This window comes from Hypomesus nipponensis, chromosome 25 (assembly GCF_054491055.1).
Source record: "Hypomesus nipponensis isolate SF chromosome 25, ASM5449105v1, whole genome shotgun sequence".
NCBI classification, from domain to species: Eukaryota; Metazoa; Chordata; class Actinopteri; order Osmeriformes; family Osmeridae; genus Hypomesus; species Hypomesus nipponensis.
Genome location: NC_140385.1, coordinates 11,408,400 through 11,429,492, shown reverse-complemented (window position 1 = coordinate 11,429,492; position 21,093 = coordinate 11,408,400). Strand labels below are relative to the sequence as shown.

General features: G+C 39.7%; 4 protein-coding genes and 1 pseudogene across 4 annotated transcripts; all 5 read left to right on the top strand.

Annotated features, from left to right (window-relative positions):
- The first annotated feature begins 29 nt into the window (after positions 1-29).
- On the top strand, positions 30-1,557 carry LOC146222305 (uncharacterized). The gene is made up of 3 exons (XM_084692140.1): positions 30-87; positions 179-544; positions 1,085-1,557. The coding sequence occupies exons 1-3, from the start codon at positions 30-32 to the stop codon at positions 1,555-1,557; spliced, it is 897 nt and encodes a 298-aa protein (XP_084548266.1).
- Positions 1,558-4,366: 2,809 nt separating this feature from the next.
- LOC146222304 (uncharacterized) lies at positions 4,367-5,632 on the top strand (annotated as a pseudogene).
- Positions 5,633-6,286: 654 nt separating this feature from the next.
- On the top strand, positions 6,287-9,704 carry LOC146222303 (uncharacterized). The gene is made up of 2 exons (XM_084692139.1): positions 6,287-8,554; positions 8,812-9,704. Exons 1-2 carry the CDS (start codon positions 8,168-8,170, stop codon positions 9,274-9,276), a joined length of 852 nt encoding a protein of 283 aa, XP_084548265.1. The 5' UTR covers positions 6,287-8,167; the 3' UTR covers positions 9,277-9,704.
- A 3,327-nt stretch (positions 9,705-13,031) lies between these two features.
- On the top strand, positions 13,032-14,950 carry LOC146222302 (uncharacterized). Its single transcript, XM_084692138.1, has 6 exons — positions 13,032-13,089; positions 13,181-13,546; positions 13,903-14,253; positions 14,339-14,467; positions 14,591-14,643; positions 14,831-14,950. The coding sequence occupies exons 1-6, from the start codon at positions 13,032-13,034 to the stop codon at positions 14,948-14,950; spliced, it is 1,077 nt and encodes a 358-aa protein (XP_084548264.1).
- A 2,996-nt stretch (positions 14,951-17,946) lies between these two features.
- Positions 17,947-21,093, top strand: LOC146222301 (uncharacterized). The gene is made up of 6 exons (XM_084691721.1): positions 17,947-17,989; positions 18,148-18,492; positions 19,511-19,861; positions 19,955-20,077; positions 20,226-20,287; positions 20,437-21,093. Exons 1-6 carry the CDS (start codon positions 17,947-17,949, stop codon positions 20,569-20,571), a joined length of 1,059 nt encoding a protein of 352 aa, XP_084547847.1. The 3' UTR covers positions 20,572-21,093.

Genomic DNA, 21,093 nt, shown 5'->3' with positions numbered 1-21,093 from the left:
GTTTCCATTGAGCAAAGACTTATGTAAAGATGCTACCTGCAAAGATGGTCACGCTTGGTCGGGTAGTTCTACTTCTCTGGGAATGCAGTAAGTTCAAATGGACTTAGTCATTTATACACATCCTTTGTATGGAATATGATGGATATTTGGTTATCACAATGTTTTGTCCTTGTTTCAGTTAATATGGTAGAGGGGACAAAGTCTTCACCCATACGTCTGGTCAAACATCTTAAGTCTGTCGACGTTGGTGACACGGTTATTCTGCGATGCTTCTACAATGTCGCTATATCAGTGCACCTTTCTTGGTACCGGCAAAACCTAGGAGATAAACCCCGGCTTGTATCTACCCTATTGAAGTTAGGACATGAATCTAGACTGCATAATGAGTTTAAGGACAATCCTCGCTTCTCTGTATCCGGTGGTGAAGGAGTAAATCACCTGAGCATCTCAGATGTCCAACCTTCAGATTCAGCTATGTACTTTTGTTGTGAATCATTGGAAAATAGGGTGGAATTTGCTGATGGTGTCTTCCTTAATGTAAAAGGTATGGTTCAAAACTAACAAAACAAATACAGTTAATTTCAGGTTTATTATCTGATATTATTATCCATTATCTAGTTTCAAATAATGGAGCAGATTAGAATCCTTGGTAATTAAGATGAGCATAACGTTCTAGTTTTTGAATCTACAACTGATTATAAAACTGAATTATTGTGATGAAATTGAGTGTATGAGTCACACAAACCAGGAGCGAAACATTTCCATTTGATTTCAGGTTAAATATGAGAGCATTTTGAGCAGATTAGAATCCTAGGTAATTTCGATTAGCATTCATCCAATATTAACATTCTAGTTTCTAAATATGCAAGTTTTTCTACATCCACTTGTCAGGGTGCATCTGCAGTAGAATTCTTGTGTAGCTGTGAGTGTCTTAGTAACACAAACCAGGAGAATCTGTGACTAACTTGGAGATACATATGAGACACTGATCTTTTTTTTGTCTCATTGTAAATTCCTGTGATTTTTGTTTTGGAAGTATTTTAGACACAAATCTGCACACGATAATGTGACAAAATGTTTTTAGGTCCAGACTCCAATACCAAAGAAGTTGTCCAGCAGCCAGTTTCTGAGTCCATCCAGCCAGGAGACTCTGTTACTCTGAAATGTACAATACACAGTGAGACCTGTGCAGGAGAACACAGTATCTATTGGTTCAGACATGGCTCAGGAGAATCCCATCCAGGAATCCTTTACACCCATGGAGGCAGGAGTGATCAGTGTGAGATGAGCCCTACGGCTGGGTCTCCTACACAGAGCTGTGTCTACAACCTCCCCAAGAGGAACCTCAGCCTCTCTGATGCTGGGACTTACTACTGTGCTGTGGCCTCGTGTGGGGAGATACTGTTTGGAAATGGGACCAAGCTGGATATAAAGTCATGTGGTGAAGACCAAATGAGAATCCTGGTGCTTCTCTCCATCATGAGAACTGGAGTTCTCTTCTGCTGTCTGTTCATCGTTATTGTCTTGTGTTTCATACCGAAATCCAGCCAAGTGTGATATCCATCTCTTTGAGCTGTACTTTGTCATGTATGTCTTACTTATGACAGTTATTATCTTAATTGATTTTCAGTGTGTACAACATTGTATGTCACAGAAACATTCACCCAAAAACATTTTGTAGATTTTTGGGGATTGGCTCCATATAACCTCAGCTGGCTTTTCTATACTGGATGTTTTTCCCTATTTGAAATAAAGCTGTAGACTAATGTAAGAAAAAGCTGTGTGTTTTTCAACGTGAGGGCCATGACAGAGATTTAAGCTGAGAGCAAACATCTATAACTACAGTGTGACATAGCCATTACTCCCCTTAACCTGTCCAGAACGTACAAAATACACATACTAAACATGTTTAATTTCTTAAAGTTATAATTAATAAAAGTCCTGTGTCACAAAGGTTAATTGATTTTAGAAAAAAACCCACTGTGAAATTGACAAAGTAGTCTCAGCAGTCGCACACTTTATAAACACTACAGATATTTTCCAGCCTGAAGGTGAAACATGTTGTTGCTCACTGTTATCCTGCCGTCTGTCAGTTTGTGGGAAAATCATTGCACAAACACAAACAGGCATGTCATCATAAATACATTGACATATAAGAAGTTTGAGTTATCTAAGGGGCCATAGATTTTCAACAGAAAAATTACATATAAGAAGTTTGAGTTATCTAAGGGGCCATAGATTTTCAACAGAAAAATTACGGTTCCACACCTCAAAGGAAGTCATTGAGGTTCAGATATGTAGCTAGCTACACTTGCGGTACAAGATTTTTCCACTGATGGAAACCAAGTGCTAATAGTTGACCGACAGCTCTTGATGCGCGAAGCTTGTCTGAGCTTATCTACAAGAGTAAAAATGGCCTCAACCTAAATATATCAGGTAGAATTTGTATAAAATGTATTGACATTTTTTAGAGTGTTCAAAAATATACAGACCTACTTCAACAAGAAATTTGCTGAAAAGCTTACACCAAAGATAAACAGCTTCAGTGATAAAGTAAATCTGTTCTCGTCCAAGTAATGTAAAGATGGTTATTGAGATATTTCCAGCATCATTCTCCCCCCACCCCCCTTTTGATTTAATCAACAGTGTAGCTGGAGAGTAGAGTAACACAGGTAAGAGGGCTCTTCCCTGGAGAAAGCACGAAAAAAATGCACAATATGATCTCAAGAGGAGTAACCATAAGGGGCCAGCCCGAAGTGACACACCTGCTACAACACTCTACCAGCTGTGCTGAGGACGGACTAAGAGAAGGAGGAGGACAAGACGTCCATCAGGTAGTATGGTATGAAGGGTTACGACCATGATGACGCCTCAAGGATCAGTAAATTGTCTGGAAACCTTAATTACATTTTTAAAAAAGTTCAGTCTCTAGGTTTTGCCTTAAAGTTGCTAATGCTTTTCTTATCCAGCATGTTTTGCTCCAAACAACAGACATTGGTGGCTAAATTATTATTAGCTTATGCGTTAGGATTTTTCTTATACATTGTCAGGCATGGTCTGGGTTGAATTGGTGTTGGACAACATGCTCAGAGTTGAAGTCAAGTAGACTCGGTGGATACATGATAGAGACCAGATACTGTATCTCACATTATACATGATCTCTATGGAGACAGGAAATCCCTGTGTTTCATGTAGTTCAGTGGTACTTAAAGATGGCAAGAATCATGTAGGTTACCTGACAAGGGTGCAGTAGCTGTGTTGGCATGAGTGTGCATATGTGTGCATGGGTATCAATACAGTTTTCCTGCAGAGAATGAGCAGATCCTAATGTTGTAAATGAATAAAGATGTTCTCATCTAGTGCTACCTGTTCATGGGGTCAGATGCTCTCCACTTTTGTTTTGTTTTCTGGGGTCATCTGTGAGAACAGTACCTTCTCACATACAACCCTGTTACCTTCTCATTCTCTCCCTCTCTTTCTCTCTCATTCTGTTGCTCGTTAACTCTGATTGTGGTTTTCTGCAGGATGCATGCTACTGGTCTGGTATTCTCACATTCAGTACTTGGCTGCAACACTTCTATGGTCTTAACTCACTCGCTATGTTGGGGTCATATAAAGACTCTTTAAGTATGAAATTAAAAAAATGTATCTGCAAAACCTTACCTTGTCTGACAGTCAGACTACAATACTGGGCTGTTGTCTCTCCCTCGTCCCCTGTAAGGACAGACTGTGTGGAGATGGAACCATGCTGGACATGGACAATGTCTGCCCTTTCTCTGTCTCTCTCTTTCTCTCTGTAAATAATGATGGCATGGACGTAATCCATGTTTCTATGGAAAAAATGTTCCGAATCAAATCAGATGGATTTTGGTTTCTGTAAAGTACATCAAAATATATCAGCTAAGTTCACAGTAAAAAAATGAGTTTATCATCTGTACTAGACAGTATCTAGTTCTTCAGGCAATTGATTAGGTCCAACTGCACTGTACTGAACCAATGTGCATGAAGCAAAAACACAATGGTTTATCCAACAGTGTGTAATGCCGTTCAGTATATACTATAGATAAAATGCAAGGGAATAAGACAATGCTGCCTGAATAGGGTGGGACCTAAATCTAGAAGACTCATCTTAGCCAATCAAACACAACCTCACTTCTGAAGAGTTGGATGCGTACATAAACGTTTCCATTAAGCCAAGACACAGATGTAAAGATGACACCTTCAAAGATGGTCACGCTTGGTCGGGTAGTTCTACTTCTCTGGGAATGCAGTAAGTTCAAATGGACTTAGTCATTTATACACATCCTTTGTATGGAATATGATGGATATTTGGTTATCACAATGTTTTGTCCTTGTTTCAGTTAATATGGTAGAGGGGACAAAGTCTTCACCCATACGTCTGGACAAACATCTTAAGTCTGTCGACGTTGGTGACACGGTTATTCTGCAATGCTTCTACAATGTCGCTATATCAGTGCACCTTTCTTGGTACCGGCAAAACCTAGGAGATAAACCCCGGCTTGTATCTACCCTGTTGAAGTTAGGACATGAATCTAGACTGCATAATGAGTTTAAGGACAATCCTCGCTTCTCTGTATCCGGTGGTGAAGGAGTAAATCACCTGAGCATCTCAGATGTCCAACCTTCAGATTCAGCTATGTACTTTTGTTGTGAATCATTGGAAAATAGGGTGGAATTTGCTGATGGTGTCTTCCTTAATGTAAAAGGTATGGTTCAAAACTAACAAAAGAAATCCATTTAATTTCAGGTTTATTATCTGATATTATTATCCATGATCTATTTTCGAATAATGGAACAGAATAGAATCCTACGTAATTTAGCTGAGCATAACGTTCTAGTTTTTGAATCTTCGACAGATTATTAAACAGAATGATTGTGAAGAAAGTGAGTGTATGAGTCACACTAACCAGGAGCAAAACATTTCCATTTGATTTCGAGTTAAATATATGAGATATTTTGAGCAGATTAGAATACTAGGTAATTTCGGTTAGCATTCATGCAATATTAACATTCTTGTTTCTAAATCTACAACAAGTTTTTATAGATCCTCTTGTCAGGGTGCATCTGCAGTAGAATTATTGTGTAGCTGTGAGTGTCTTAGTGACACAAACCAGTAGAATCTGTGACTAACTTGGAGAGACATGAGACACTGATCTTTTTTTTTGTAAATTCCTGTGATTTTTTATTTGGAAAAGTATTATAGACGTTAATCTGCACAAGATAATGTGTCAATGTGTTTTTAGGTCCAGGTTCCAATACCAAAGCAGTTGTCCAGCAGCCAGTGTCTGAGTCCATTCAGCCATGAGACTCTGTTACTCCGAACTGTACAATACACAGTGAGACCTGTGCAGGAGAACACAGTGTCTATTGGTTCAGACATGACTCAGGAGAATCCTATCCAGGAATCCTTTACACCCATGGAGGCAGGAGTGATCAGTGTGAGAAGAGCCCTGAGGCTGGGTCTACTACACAGAGCTGTGTCTACAACCTCCCCAAGAGGAACCTCAGCCTCTCTGATGCTGGGACTTACTACTGTGCTGTGGCCTTATGTGGGGAGATACTGTTTGGAAATGGAACCATGCTGAATACTCAAGGTAAACCAAAAATATAGTTCATCAAACATCTTTGCATTTGAAATATCAAGTGGATATCTGACTACACTGAAATACAGTAATTTGAACAGAATTTCTTTCCAAACATTTTCAATCCATAATTTGGAATAAAAATAAAAGCAGTAATTAGATGCGTTCCAAGTTTCAGAGGGTAAGAATCAGCCTTTTCTCTTCATCCTATTTTGCCTGACAACCGTTTTGATAATGAGTGTGTTCCATAACTGTTCCATAAATACTGTCACCTGTGCAAGAGAACAGACTATCCACTGGTTCATATATGGTTTAGGGGAAGTCTATCCAGGAATCATTAAACCCATGGAAGTAGGAGTTGTCTGTGTGAGGGGAAGCTGGGTCTCTTATACAGAGCTGTGTCTACCCTAAGAGGAGGTTCTTGATGTTGTCTTCTTATGATATTTATAGCTGTATCCTGTATCCACCTCACAGTGACTTTGTGGTGTGCTTACAGAAAAAGACAACAGTTTCACAGTCAGACCCCTAGCTAAGGCCACCCCTCTCTTTAGACAGGAAGCTTGCTTCAAACTGTTGGTGCAGCAAGCCCACAAACACTCAAGCTACCCAAAAAACATATTTTACAAAAGCACCTTTTATTTTCCAAAAAGAGGACAGACATTACGTGTTTAACTTCAGTTTATTTTTGGTCTAGAGTTTAGTGGCACATACTGTAGTAAGATACAAAACACTGACTTGCCAAGTCAGACATTGTTCTATGACATGAAGATGTGTAACTCATCTCTCAGTCAGGAGCAGAACACTCACACAATACAGTTATAGTCTACATAAGTAAATATGCTTAGAAACCTTTTGGTAAACTCTCCTCCAAAATGTTTTCAAACATGTCTTGACACCTCTGTATTGCAGTCTGCTGCAGAAGTAATACTGTTATCTAGACAGTATGGCCTCTTGCAGATACTATTGGACCCTCCTACGTGCTTTCTCTTCCTTTTTCTCTGTGTGTTTTTCTCTGTCTCTGTTTCACTCTCTCTTTGTCACGTCACAAGAAATCCAAATTTTTATGATTTCTGATGTTGTGTTGTAAGAAAGAAAAAATGTTCACCATTGAAAACTGTTTCTGAATGTTATAGTGAACCAAAACATATCATTGGCCTCATTTAACACCACTTCCTCTTCAGACAACCAAGGAGCCAGTCATCTATGCATACACTGGTAGAATCATTTTTTCTGCTCATGCTGTTGGTTTGCCCTCATAGTAGTCGTGGTGGTGTCTCAGATAAGTCTGGTGAGAAGCAACTGAAGGATGCTATCTGAAACTTATGATTAGCCTATGTGTTAGAATTCTTCTTATACATTGTCAAGCATGGTCAGGGTTGAATTGGTGTTGAACTACATGCTCAGAGTTGTAGCCAAGTTGACTTGGTAGATGCGTGATAGAGACCAGATACTGGATCTCACATTATACATGATCTCTATGGAGACAGGAAGTCCCTGTGTTTCATGTCGTTCAGCTCCAAATGGAAAGTGTCACCTTGGCCACCTGACAAAGGTGCATTATCTGTGCTGGCATCAGTATGAAGATGTGTGTGCATGTGTATCAATACAGAGTTTACCTGCAGAGAATGAGCAGATCCTAATGTTGTAAATGAATAAAGTTTTTCTCATCTAGTGCTACCTGTTCAGAGGGTCAGATGCTCTCCACTTTTCTTTTGTTTCCTGTGTTCATATGTAAGTACAGTGCCTTCTCACGTACAACCCTATTACCTTCTCATTCTCTCCCTCTCTTTCTCTCTCAGTCTGCGTTGCTTGTTAACTCTGATAGTGGTTTTCTGCAGGATGCATGCTACTGGTCTGGTATTCTCACATTCAGTACTTGGCTGCAACACTTCAATGGTCTTAAGTCACTCGTTTGTTGGGGACACCTGAAAATGTTTTACATATGAAATATTAAAATGTTCTCATCTGCAAAACCCTACACTGTCTGACACTGGGACTACAGAACTGGGCTGTTGTCTCTCCCTCATCCCTGTAAAGACAGACTGTGTGGAGATGGAACCATGCTGGACATTTACAATGTCTGCTGTCTCTCTGTCTCCCTCTTTCTCTCAGAAAATAGTGATAACACAGATGTAATCTTTGTTTTTAAGGAAATCTGTTGAGAATCAACAGGTACAACTGCATTATTAGCATGGATCTCCCTACTGAACCAATGAGCATTAAGTAAAAATACAACGGTTTATTCATCAGTGTGTAATGCCATTCTGTAAATAGATTAAATGCAATGCAGTGAGGCAATGCAGCCTGAATAGGGTGTCACCTAAATCTAAAAGAGTCTTCTTAGCCAATCAAACACAACCTAATTTATAAAGAGTTGAATACGTACATAAAAGATTCCATTGAGATTGCCAAGATTGCCAAGACACAGATGTAAAAATGAGACCTTCAAAGATGGTCAAGCTGGGTTTGGTAGTTCTACTTTTCTGGGAATGCGGTAAGGTCAAATGGCCAAATTGTCAAATTGGTCAAATTGTTTCACTTATTAAAGCTCAGCATAGATGTAAATGATGTTCTGTGTACTTATATGTTATGCCAGGTGCTTGCGTTGTCTTGTCTTAAGAATTTCAGTGCCCAGTCTGACCTTTGTGTTGTTCTGTGTACATTTCTCTTGGTACCGGCAAACCCTAGGAGACAAACCCCAGCTGGTATCTAGAATGTTTAAGAATGAACAAAAAGCTAGACTGCACAATGAGTTTAACGACGATCCTCGCTTCTCTGCGCAATGTGATGAAGGAACAAATCACCTGACAATCTCAGATGTCCAATCTTCAGATTCAGCTATGTACTTCTGTTCTAAAACATACGTAAATACACGGGAATTTTCTGATGGTGTCTTCCTCAATGTAAAAGGTTCAGTCTTAAACAAGCTAAACTTTTTCATTGGATTTCAGGTTAAATGCGAGTTATTGTGAACAGATTATTATCCTAAGTAATTTAAGTGAGTGGTTATGCAAAATTATCATTCTAGTTTCTAAATATTCAACAGATAATATAAATGCTCTTGTCAGGGTGCATCTGCAGTACAATTTTTCAGCAGCAGTGATTGTCTTAGTAAGACGAACCACGAGAATCTGTCACTAACTTGAAGAGAAATATGAGACACTGATCTTTTTCATTGTAAATTCCTATGATTTTCGTTTTGAAAAAGTATTATAGACAAAAACCTGCACAAGATAATGTGACATCATTATTTTATATGTTTTTAGGTCCAGGTTCCAATACCAAAGAAGTTATCCAGCAGCCAGTGTCTGAGTCCATCCAGCCAGGAGACTCTGTAACTCTGAACTGTACAATACACACTGAGACCTGTGCAGGAGAACACAGTGTCTATTGGTTCAGACATGGCTCAGGAGAATCCCATCCAGGAATCCTTTACACCCATGGAGGCAGGAGTGATCAGTGTGAGAAGAGCCCTAAGGCTGGGTCTCCTACACAGAGCTGTGTCTACAACCTCCCCAAGAGGAACCTCAGCCTCTCTGATTCTGGGACTTACTACTGTGCTGTGGCCACATGTGGAGAGATACTGTTTGGAAATGGGACCATGCTGACCACTGAAGGTCAGAAATTATATTTCAAAACAATTTTAAATGCAAGCAGAAATAATTTCTTCTGAGAGCATTCCAGATCTGCTTCTCCTTCTGTACTTATTGGGTGCAGCATTACATTTACATTTAGTCATTTAGTAGACGCCCTTATCCAGAGCAACTTACAGCAAGTACAGGGACATTCCCCTGAGGCAAGTAGGGTGAAGTGCCTTGCCCAAGGACACAACGTCATTTGGCACAGCCTAGGAACCAAACCAGCGACCTTCTGATTACTAGCCCGATTCCCTAACCACTCAGCCATCTGACTCCCATTAGGAACCTGGGTCATGCGGATCGTCGTGTTGACCTGCTTTGTGTAAAAAATGAACAGGAAAACATTTCCTCACTGCAGAGGTAGGTGATGCTAATGTAAAGGCAACCAGTGAACCTTTCTCAGAAATGTCCTTTTTTTTTACTTCAGAGTTTCAAGCATTTGAGTAACTACTAACGCAGGACAAATAATCCTTCCTGAATACAGAGAGGTATGTTTTTTCTTCAGCAATTTTGCAGTGAGGAAATGCAATAGCCTTACGCTTAACTAGACCAAAAACCAAGGTTACAAATTCTGTGTTCAACAATGGGCAAGATAGAAAATGAGAATAGCTAAAAAGTAACATGAGTACTGTACACTATCTGATTAGCAACTAAAACAAACTTTGCTAGGGCCAAGATGCAAAAAACCTCCATTACGCTGCTCTGAATCTGAAGAAGAAGACAAGCAAACCCAGAAGAGAGAGAGAGAACGTGGAGAGAGACGTGGAGAGAGACACTTACCCAATAGAATCACTCCAGAAGAAGGTTAAGCTTTTGTCCGGGCTTCCCCTACAGCAGTTCAAGAAGATCAAACCACTGCTGATCATAGGCAGTGACCACCCACACCTCGTCATTCCCACTGAGCCTGTGCGTCTGGGACCTCCCGGCGGCCCTGCTGCCATCCACACCCAGCTGGGCTGGATGCTACAGGGCCCTTTCAGTGTCATCTGCAGACTGAACAGCCCACAGCAGTGTCTCTTGACCTCTGTCCCACCTTAGGTGAGGAGCTAATGAAACATGTAGAGAAACTTTGGCAGACTGATGTCATACCACTTAGGAGCAACAAGGTGGTGACACGCTCACAGGAAGACAACTTAGCCGTCAGCCTCCTAGAGGACAAAACCACCCATGTGGTTGATGGCATATTGCGCTATGCCACCCCAATGCTGTGCCGCAAAAATATGCCACACCTCCAAGCTACCCCTGACACCGTCGTGTCTAGATTGAGAGGAGTAGAGAGAAGACTCCAGAGAGACCCTCTCCTGCACTTTGTATGGCCCGACCTGCACCAAGATGAGCCGGCAACAGTATATGAATGGCAGGCACTCCCTTTTGGCACCATGTGTAGTCCGTGCTGTGCCACATTCGCCGTGCAACGTCATACAAGAGATAACACCCAGCCAGAAGATGAGGTGAGGAATTCCATTGAGAAATGTGGATAGTTGCCTCCAGAGTCTGCTCTCCACCACCGCAGCACGTTCCCTAGTGGACAAGCTAAGAGCCCTCCTGTCCTCAGCTGGCTTTGTGCCAGTGGGCCAGCAACGAACCTAGCGTCATTAGCCACCTCCCTGAAGATGCTAGGTCCAAGAGTGCTGAACTCTGGCTCGCACAAGATAGCACGGACAGTCCTGAGTCCACGCTAGGCCTTAGCTGGCACTTCTCTACTGACAGGCTGGGGTACAAACATTGTCCAGTCCAGTATGGTGAGCCCACCATGTGCAATATCTACAAGGTGCTTGAGAGCCAATACGACCCCTTAGGACCCCCCCAAAAAGTTGGGCTACGTTCCATCTGATGTCAGCGATCCAGACTCTGTGACACCCAACTGCCTGCTGATGGGGGGGCCTGACGGCTCCCTACCGCAGATCGTTTAACCCAAGGAGGAGCTTCTCAGTCGCCGGCAGTGGAAGGATGCACAAGTGCTTGCTGACCACTTCTGGGCTCGTTTCATCCGACTGTACTTACCTGGGCTGCAGGCCCGACCCAAGTGGCAGTCATCTACGCCCAACGTCACAGAGGGCTCTGTGGCGATGATCGTGGACCCAAAGTAGCCTAGGACCTTGTGGCCTACTGGGCACATCGTCAAGGTTCCCCCCAGTCCTGATGGACATACTATCAGGTCAGCAGACGTGAAGGTCAAGGACTGAACGTACCCTTGGCCGGTTGCCCGGCTGGTTATCCTGCTTGCCCTTCCAGCTGAAGACGACAGTCACCCTTTGGGTAATGTTTAGACTAGTACAGTGTAGCCTTTGACAATGTACGCCAAAGTACGATGTACATTCGGGGGCGGCTGTACAAAAAGCTCTGGACTCATTTAGCATTCAATGTTATTTCTCCTTTATCATGCTGAAGGACTCTTAATTTGTAGTAGCAGCACCATACGTCATGCCAGAGAAAGAACACACGTTGTTTTACTTTAATCTGCCACGCTTCTGAGGCAGCAATTCCATGTCTTTCATGTTGTTGAGACCTAGAAACCCCTTTGGTTCGACGTATGCGTCTATTAAAGATCAACACACATACTCCATACACACCTTAACATGTTTTGCTCAAGACACCAGAAATTGGTGGCTAAATCATGTGCTAGGATTCTTATACATTGTCAGGCATGGTCTGGGTAGAATTGGTGTTGGACAACATGCTCTGAGTTGTAGCCAAGTTGACTTGGTGGATACATGATAGAGACCAGATACTGTATCTCACATTATACATGATCTCCTTGGAAACAGGAAGTCCCTGTGTTTCATGTAGTTCAGCTCAACCTCAAGATGGAAAGTGTCACATAGGTCCCCTGACAGAGGTGCATTAGCTGTATTGGCATCAGTGTGAAGATGTGTGTGCATGGGTATCAATACAGAGTTTACCTGCTGAGAATGAGCAGATACTAATGTTGTAAATGATTAAAGATTTTCTCATCTAGTGCTACCTGTTCATAGGGTCAGATGCTCTGAACTTTTCTTTTGTTTCCTGTGTTCATATGTAAGTACAGTGCCTTCTCACATACAACCCTGTTACCTTCTCATTCTCTACCTCTCTTTTTCTTTCACTCTGTTGCTCGTTAACCCTGATTGTGGTTTTCTGCAGGATGCATGCTACTGGTCTGGTATTCTCACATTCAGTACTGGGCTGCAACACTTCAATGGTCTTAAGTCACTTGTATGTTGAGGACATATGAAACCTCTTTCAAGTATGAAATGATCATCTAATCTGCACAACCTTTCCCTCTCTGAAAGTGGGACTACAGTGCTGGGCTTTTGTCTCTCCTTCGTCACCATTAAGGACAGACTGTGTAGAGATGGAACCAGAGATGGAGATCAGACAATGTCAGACAATGTCTGATGTCTCTGTCATTCTCTTTCTTTCAGTAAATACTAGTGATAGCACGGATAAAAACCATGTTTCTGTGGAAAACTGTTGAGAATCAGTTAACGGTACAAAGAAAGGGTAAATTGCCTGAAATGTTTCAATAAACAGTATATACCTCTCCTGTCAATTGATTAGGTCCAACTGCATTATTAGCATGATTCTCCCTACTGAGCCAATGAGCATGAAGTAAAAATACAATGGTTTATCCATCAGTGTGTAACGCCATTCTGTATATGATGAAAAGCATTGCAGTGAGGCAATGCTGACTGAATAGGGTGTCACCTAAATCTAAAAGAGTCTTCTTAGCCAATCAAACACAACCTCACTTATGAAGAGTTGGATACGTACATGAAAGTTTCCATTGAGCCAAGACACAGATGTAAAGATGAGAGTTTCAAAGATGGTCACACTGGGTTTGGTAGTTCTACTTCTATGGCAACGTGGTAAGTTCAAATGGACTTAGTCATTTATACACATCCTTTGTATGGAATATGATGGATTTTTGATTATCACAAAGTGTTCTCCTCATTGCAGTTAATGTGCTAGAAGTGACACAGTCTTCAGCCATACGTCAGGACAGTCATCTCAAGTTCGTCGCTGTTGGAGACACAGTGACTCTGCACTGCTTCAACCAAGACGTTATGACAATGCATTTGTCTTGGTACCGGCAAACCCTAGGATATAAACCACAGCTGGTATCTACAATGTATAAGTATGAACAAAAAGCTAGACTGCACAATGAGTTTAACGATGATCCTCGCTTCTCTGTGCAATGTGATGAAGGAACAAATCACCTGACAATCTCAGATGTCCAATCTTCAGATTCAGCTATGTACTTCTGTTCTAAAACATACGTAAATACAATGGAATTTTCTGATGGTGTCTTCCTCAATGTAAAAGGTACAGTCTGAAACAAGCTAAACTTTTTCATTTGATTTCAGGTTAAATGCGAGTTATTTTGAACAAATTATTATCCTAAGTAATTTAAGTGAGTGGTTATGCAATTTTATCATTCTAGTTTCTAAATATTCAACAGATAATATAAATGCTCTTGTCAGGGTGCATCTGCAGTAGAATTTTTCAGCAGCAGTGATTGTCTTAGTAAGACGAACCACGAGAATCTGTCACTAACTTGAAGAGAAATATGATACACTGATCTTTTTCATTGTAAATTCCTATGATTTTCGTTTTGAAAAAGTATTATAGACAAAAACCTGCACATGATAATGTGACAACATTATTTTATATGTTTTTAGGTCCAGGTTCCAATACCAAAGAAGTTATCCAGCAGCCAGTGTCTGAGTCCATCCAGCCAGGAGACTCTGTAACTCTGAACTGTACAATACACAGTGAGACCTGTGCAGGAGAACACAGTGTCTATTGGTTCAGACATGGCTCAGGAGAATCCCGTCCAGGAATCCTTTACACCCATGGAGGCAGGAGTGATCAGTGTGAGAAGAGCCCTGAGGCTGGGTCTCCTACACAGAGCTGTGTCTACAACCTCCCCAAGAGGAACCTCAGCCTCTCTGATGCTGGGACTTACTACTGTGCTGTGGCCACATGTGGAGAGATACTGTTTGGAAATGGGACCATGCTGACCACTGAAGGTCAGAAATTATATTTCAAAATGTTTTAAATGCAAACAGAAGAAAAAGAAACGTATTTGTTTAAAACAAAATTGTCTCTCTTCAGAGAGCATCCCAGATCTGCTTCTCCTTGTGTACTTCTTGGGTGCAGCATTAGGAATCTTGTTCATCCTGATTGTCGTGTTGACCTGCTTTGGGTTTAAAATAAACAGAAAACAATGTCCTCACTGCAGAGGTAGGTGATGCTAATGTAAAGGCAACCAACCTATCTCAGAAATTTCCTTTTTTTTTTTTTTTTTGCATTTGACTACTAACAAAGGACAAATAATATTAAATTCTTACAACTTTGCACCCTTAGTTTCTGGATCAGTCTCTCAGACTACACGTTCAATCTCTCCTGAATACAGAGAGGTATGTTTTCTCTTCAGCAATTTTGCAGTGATGCAATGAAATAGCCTTACCTTTACATGAACTATACCACTTACCAAGGTTAGAAATTATGTGTTTGACAATGAGCAAGATAGAAAATGAGAACAGGTAAAAAGTAACACCAGGACTGTACACTATCTGACAAGTAACTCAAACTTTCCACTGCTAGGGCCAAGATGCAGAAAACCTCCATTACGCTGCTCTGAATCTGAAGAAGAAGAAAAGCCAACCCAAAAGAGAGAGATATAACGTGGAGAGAGACACGGTGTACTCTGGTGTTAGGGAATAGAGCTGGGAGAGGAAAGCTGCTCTGATAAGTTAGTCGAGCCACAGATGCACACACAAACACTCACATTCCTGTCATTATAGTATGATGCACTCTGCCTCGTTCTGCTCAAACACCATTCTGATCTGTGTGATTAGTTGACATTTACATTGAAAAACTAGCTTACAGGGCTGAATTGGCTTGGTTATTTTCAAGGAATTCATTATGTCATTTGGAGGAGATAATATCTCTATTGAAAGACATAAGCAACGACATGCATCTGAACAGCTCGTTTTTTCTCTCTCTTAATTTTTTACCCCCCGCTTGTCTTTCCGTAGTTATTGGTTCTCACAGTGGGTACGTAGGCTAAAAATACAGAAGTGGCATTCAATTCCTTGTTGAAAGTTCACTTCAAAATAATTGTCTGCAAGATTTAAGAATAAGCAATCCTAGCCTATATTATTTTCTGTATTATTTCATTTGGACTATTCTTTAATATTGCTTTGATTAACTTGTCCACTGTCAAGGTAACCATCCATTTAAATGCTCAGTTAAGAAAATAATAAACATTGACACTTTGTCAAAGAATTAGGAAACATAAGTGTAAATATTGCACCTTCTTTAAGAACGTGCCTCACCTCCTGCCTTTCTTTTGGAAAAAGCTGAGTGAAAATGAGATTGTGTTGATTTGAATGTTGGCTTTTGAACTTTTAACTTTTGCTTCATTCTCGGTCAAGGACTTTAGAGATAAACTCGACTGATGCAATATAAGCGGTGTACAGCAGGTCAGTGATGACATTTGTGGCAGCAGATGTCTGACTACACAGTGCCATGCAGGGCAGTAGGTTGTTTTCAAATGTGGGTGGGACAGCTTTTTTTAAACATTGATGATACAAAACAATGAAAATGAAACCAAAGGAAGCCAAAGTATGTTGTAAAACTTTTCACCATGTCTTTTGTTTAAATATAGCTTTAAATTTCCTGTATATTTTGCTGTTCAGTAAATAACTATTTAATGCAATAGTTCTTAAATAACATTGACAGGCTACCAATCTCCATTTAAACAACCTTTTGTTGGATTACTGAGTGATTCATGGGAAGGCACGATATTTCCCATATGGCCAATAGCATTACTCAGTTCAGTGCCCCCTCCTACTTATTGCAACAATATCATTTAAATGTATCTGGGTGTGCCCACTTCCTAGTTAAATACAGAGTTAACTGACATTGAAATTATTTTGGGGGGCTCATCTGTTTGTTTTACATTACATCAGGTAGGACATTAAAACATTTGAGTGTTGTCACTTCATTGTTGTCTTTTGGAATCTTACTTTGCATGATCATGGGCATTCTGACATTTCTTTGAATGTTTAATGTTAACTATGGATTCATTTAACCAAATATTTTTTTTTAAATCTGAAAGTCTGAACATCTAAGGTCAGAAATTATATTTCAAAACTATTTTAAATGCAAACAAAAATGAATAAAAAAACGAGTTTGTAAAATTCTCTTTTTCTCTTCAGAGATCATCCCAGATATTTTTCTCATTGTGTACTTATTGGGTGCAGCATCAGGAATCTTGTTAATGTTGATTATTGTGCTGACCTGCTTTGTGTTTAAAATAAACAAGAAACAATGTCCTCTCTGCAGAGGTAGGTGATGCTAATGTAAAGGCATCAGTGAATCTTTCTCCCAAATGTCCTGTTTTTCACTCAGTTACAAGCATTTGAGTAACCACAAATTATGCATGACGAATAATGTAAACTTGTTACCACTCTGCACCCTTATTTTCTGTTTCAGTCTCTTAGACAACAGGTTCAATCTATCCTGAATACAGAGAGGTATGTTTTTTCTTCAGCAATTTTGCAGTGATGCAAAGCAATAGCCTTACACTATACCACTAACCAGGGTTAAACATTCTGGTAACACTTTAGATGAGCTCACCAAATTCATAATTTATTAACCAATTTGTTACTTATAAGTTAACGGTTTGTTCACCATTAGTTATTTGTTGTTCATACAAAATGTATCATTAGTAAAGCATTAGTAAAGCTAAACCCGAACCAAAACTTAAACCCTAAACCTAAACCCTAGCCCTAAACCCGAACCCTAACCCTAACTGTGTGAACAAATGCTTTAATAATTATACATTTTGTATAAACAATAAATAACTAATGGTGAACAAACCGTTAACTAATAGGTAACAAATTGGTTAATAAATTATGAATTTGGTGAGCTCATCTAAAGTGTTACCAACATTCTGTGTTTGACAATGAGCAAGATAGACAGTGAGAACAGCTAAAAGGAAACATGAGTACACCACACTATCTGACAAGTAACAAACAAAAATAATTTTCACTGCTAGGGCCAAGATGCAGAAAACCTCCATTACGCTGCTCTGAATCTGAAGAAGAAGACAAGCAAACCCAGAAGAGAGAGAGATAATGTGAAGAGAGACACAGTGTACTCTGGTGTTAGAGAATAGTGCTGGGAGAGGACAGCTGCTCTGATATGTTTATTGCTGGCTTCACATTCTATACAGATAATGTCAATATTCTGAATAATATCAAGTGATGTACTCTTGTTCTACATTTTTATATGAACAAAGCTTTCTATTACATTAAATTAAACATATTTTAATGCATTGAATCTCTGTGTGTGTTTGTTTCTGTGGCCTCAAGGACGTGCAGTAAAGCAGGTAACGTTGTGTGGAAGCAAGTTCATAAACTGTTGAAAATGTTAAAATGGCAGTTAGTCAGTCCTCAGGGATCCTCTAATTGCCTGCCTTGCCAGTTCAAAAGGTGATCCTTTTATATCACCTCAAATATACTCGTTTTTTTTTTTTGCATCCAAACACCTGGTCGGATTACTGTGTGATTCATTGGAAGGCATGATTTTGCCCGGATAGCCAATAGCATTACTTAGTTCAGAGCTCCCTCCTACTTATTGCAGACAATCTTATATAAATGTGTCTGGGTGTGCCCACTTCCTAGTTAAATACAGAGTTAACTGACATTGAAATGATTCTGTTTGGGCTCATCTTTTTTTTTTACATTAAATCAGGTAGGACATAAAATTATGTTATTGTTGTCTTTTGGAATTTATTACCTTGCATGAGTGACCCTAACCCATTCTGAATATTTTACATTTGTCTATGAATTTATCTAACTAAGTGGTAGAAAAAATATAAAACAATTATTTGTTTGTTTTTACCTTGGCAGTTAGCACATTGAACGAGGACGTCTTTGTGCAACCAGATCATGTCATGGTGGTCTCGAAGGGAGACAGTGTGAATCTAACTTGCCTCCATACATATCAAGAGGCTGTTCTTTGGTTTAAGCAGATTATTGGATGGAAGCCGGTTCTCATTGTTACATCATATCCACATACCTTTATATTAAACACCAAAGATCAGACGCTTGATACTAAACACCATGTGATAAGAGGAGCCAATAGTTGTAATCTGATCATCACCCAGACTCAGCTAGAGGATTCAGCCACTTACTACTGTGCACCTCAATCCATTGGCATTACATTTGGAGATGGAACTCTTCTAATTGTTAAAGGTAAAGACTAATTTAATATTTAATAATAAATGCACTAAAGATTGTTCCTTATTGTTGGATAAAAGCTTGTAGAGGTTGGCTATGCACCGCATTCTTATTTACAAAAGTCACAGCTTTAATGGAACCAATTTGTAAGTCCTGTGGACTGCGTTTTAGATCGATGTAATGAACACAACAAGGGTATGCAGGAAGATGGTTCCTCACATTCCGGGCATCATTTTTTTTTGTCACAAGAAATCCAAGGCAAACCTACTTAAGGGCAAATCAAAAAATCTGAGTAAAAGTCAGGCTGAATATCAGTATATATATAAAACCCCAACAAAGGCACAGGCATGGATAAAGTACAAAAAAAACAGGCTAAAAGGTCGAGACACTGAATGTCTGTCAAAATTGCTAGGAATAAAAGTCTTAGTACGTCATGCAAACACGAACAATACCTCACTAATAACATAAGCCACTGAACTGAATAAATAGGGTGTCTTGACGAGCGATCAGATACAAATCAACAAATCAACCAAAATAACCTTTTAATAACAAACTACACAATGACACCTTGCATTTTGCACTATATTACACTGTTTTTATCTTATGTATTATTTGTATTTTTTGTAGATTCTTATTTTTTATATTGTATGTTATGGATACTTTATATTTTATTTTATATATATTTTGTTTTTAAATTATAAATCCCCTTAGTATTTGCCAGACTTTGAACCTTTAGTTAGACCACGTATTTAAGTTTTAAGATTCCTATTTGTTTAATGTATGCACCTTCCTGCCAAAATAAATTCCTTGTCTGTGCAAACTTTCATGGCAATTAAAACCTTTTCTGATTTATAATTCTGAAAATGGACAACCAAACTGAACATAGAAAATCACTTGACTAGATCTTGAAAAGGTTACAATAACCACTAAACAAAGAAATCAAAAGACCAAGACCAAACACAACCTTAGAGTTTAATATGATTTCCATAATTCTATGGTGATTGAACTGATAAGTTTACACTTCCTTTTTCAGAATTTGAACCAAAAAACAGAACTATTGTGCAGCACTCAGTGTCTGAGTCACATAAACCAGGAGACGCTGTGACCCTAAACTGTACAATACCCACTGAGATCTGTTCAGGAGAACACAGTGTCTATTGGTTCAGACATGACTCAGGAGAATCCCATCCAGGAATCCTTTACACCCATGGAGGCAGGAGTGATCAGTATGAGAAGAGCCCTGAGGCTGGGTCTCCTACACAGAGCTGTGTCTACAACCTCCCCAAGAGGAACCTCAGCCTCTCTGATGCTGGGACTTACTACTGTGCTGTGGCCTCATGTGGGGAGATACTGTTTGGAAATGGGACCATGCTGGATATTCAAGGTAAGCCACAAATAATGTGTGACAAATGAGTTTCATTTGTAAAAACTCTATAATTTCCTGAATATAAAGTTTCAGAGGACTTTTGTTTGGCAGATGGTCAGAATCGTCTTGTTTTCCTCATTCTCTTTTGCCTGACAACCGTATTGATTCTGAGTGTGACTGTCAACATTATCTTCTGTTGGAAAGTGAAGAGGACAAGTTGTGACCCCTGTTCAGGTAAAATAAATTAATTAAATAATCAGTTTGCCATAACTTATGGGACATGTCTTAAATTCAATTAACATGCAATAAAATGGATAGCTCACATACAGAAGGTTATATTAGGGAGTAGCACAAGATGTCATTTATAGTGTGCTTTTTTTAGCGAGACTCGGTGCTTCCTCTCAGCAAACTGGAAGTTCTCATGTCAATACATCAGAAGAACAGGCCAGTACAGTGTTCATCTTCATAAACTCTCAGAAAAAAATTGCCTCCTTTATTATTGATTATGTGGGCCATGTATGGTTTTAAACATAGTTAGTAGGTCCTTAAAATACCCGTACATTAGGACAATACTGTATGTTTCTGTACCACAGGTCAATGATGACAGAAAACAGTACTACGCAGCTTTGAATGTTTCTGATAAGAAGACCACTAAATGTGGGACAAAGAGAAGGGAACTGAAAGATGAAACCATCTACTCTGGAGTGAGATATGATGGGAACCAGTGAGAACCAATTGGTTTAACTGTCTTTTAAGACCCACTTCTGTTTTTACATTTTCCGAAGAAGAAACAAAACCAACGCAAAGGAGAGTTTAGGTCAAAAATCTCAAAGCGGCCCATAGTAATCCCAGATATGTAGCTTTCATCACATCGTATGTAATCACCATATGCAGCTCTTTAAGCCACAGACATGCATTGTTACTATGTTGTTGGTGCTTCGAATGTTATCGCTTGCCCCTATGACCCCACCCATTCTGTACTCTACTGTAGTAGAGTACTGTAGTGTACTGACTCTTATAATGCTTCCTGCTTTTGTTATTGGTTCAGTGTATGTACCCCTTGGACAGGGAGTGGATCCATCTCCTTGGGCAGAGCTACAAAGCAAAAGACAAAATGTTTTGCCATTTTTGTTTAATAAATGGTTCATATAAATGTGTGCGTATTGCTGGATGACCTACTGTAAGTGTGTGTGTAAGGTGTACAAAACTCACCATCCCTTCCATGTCAGACATAATAAAATATCCCTTGT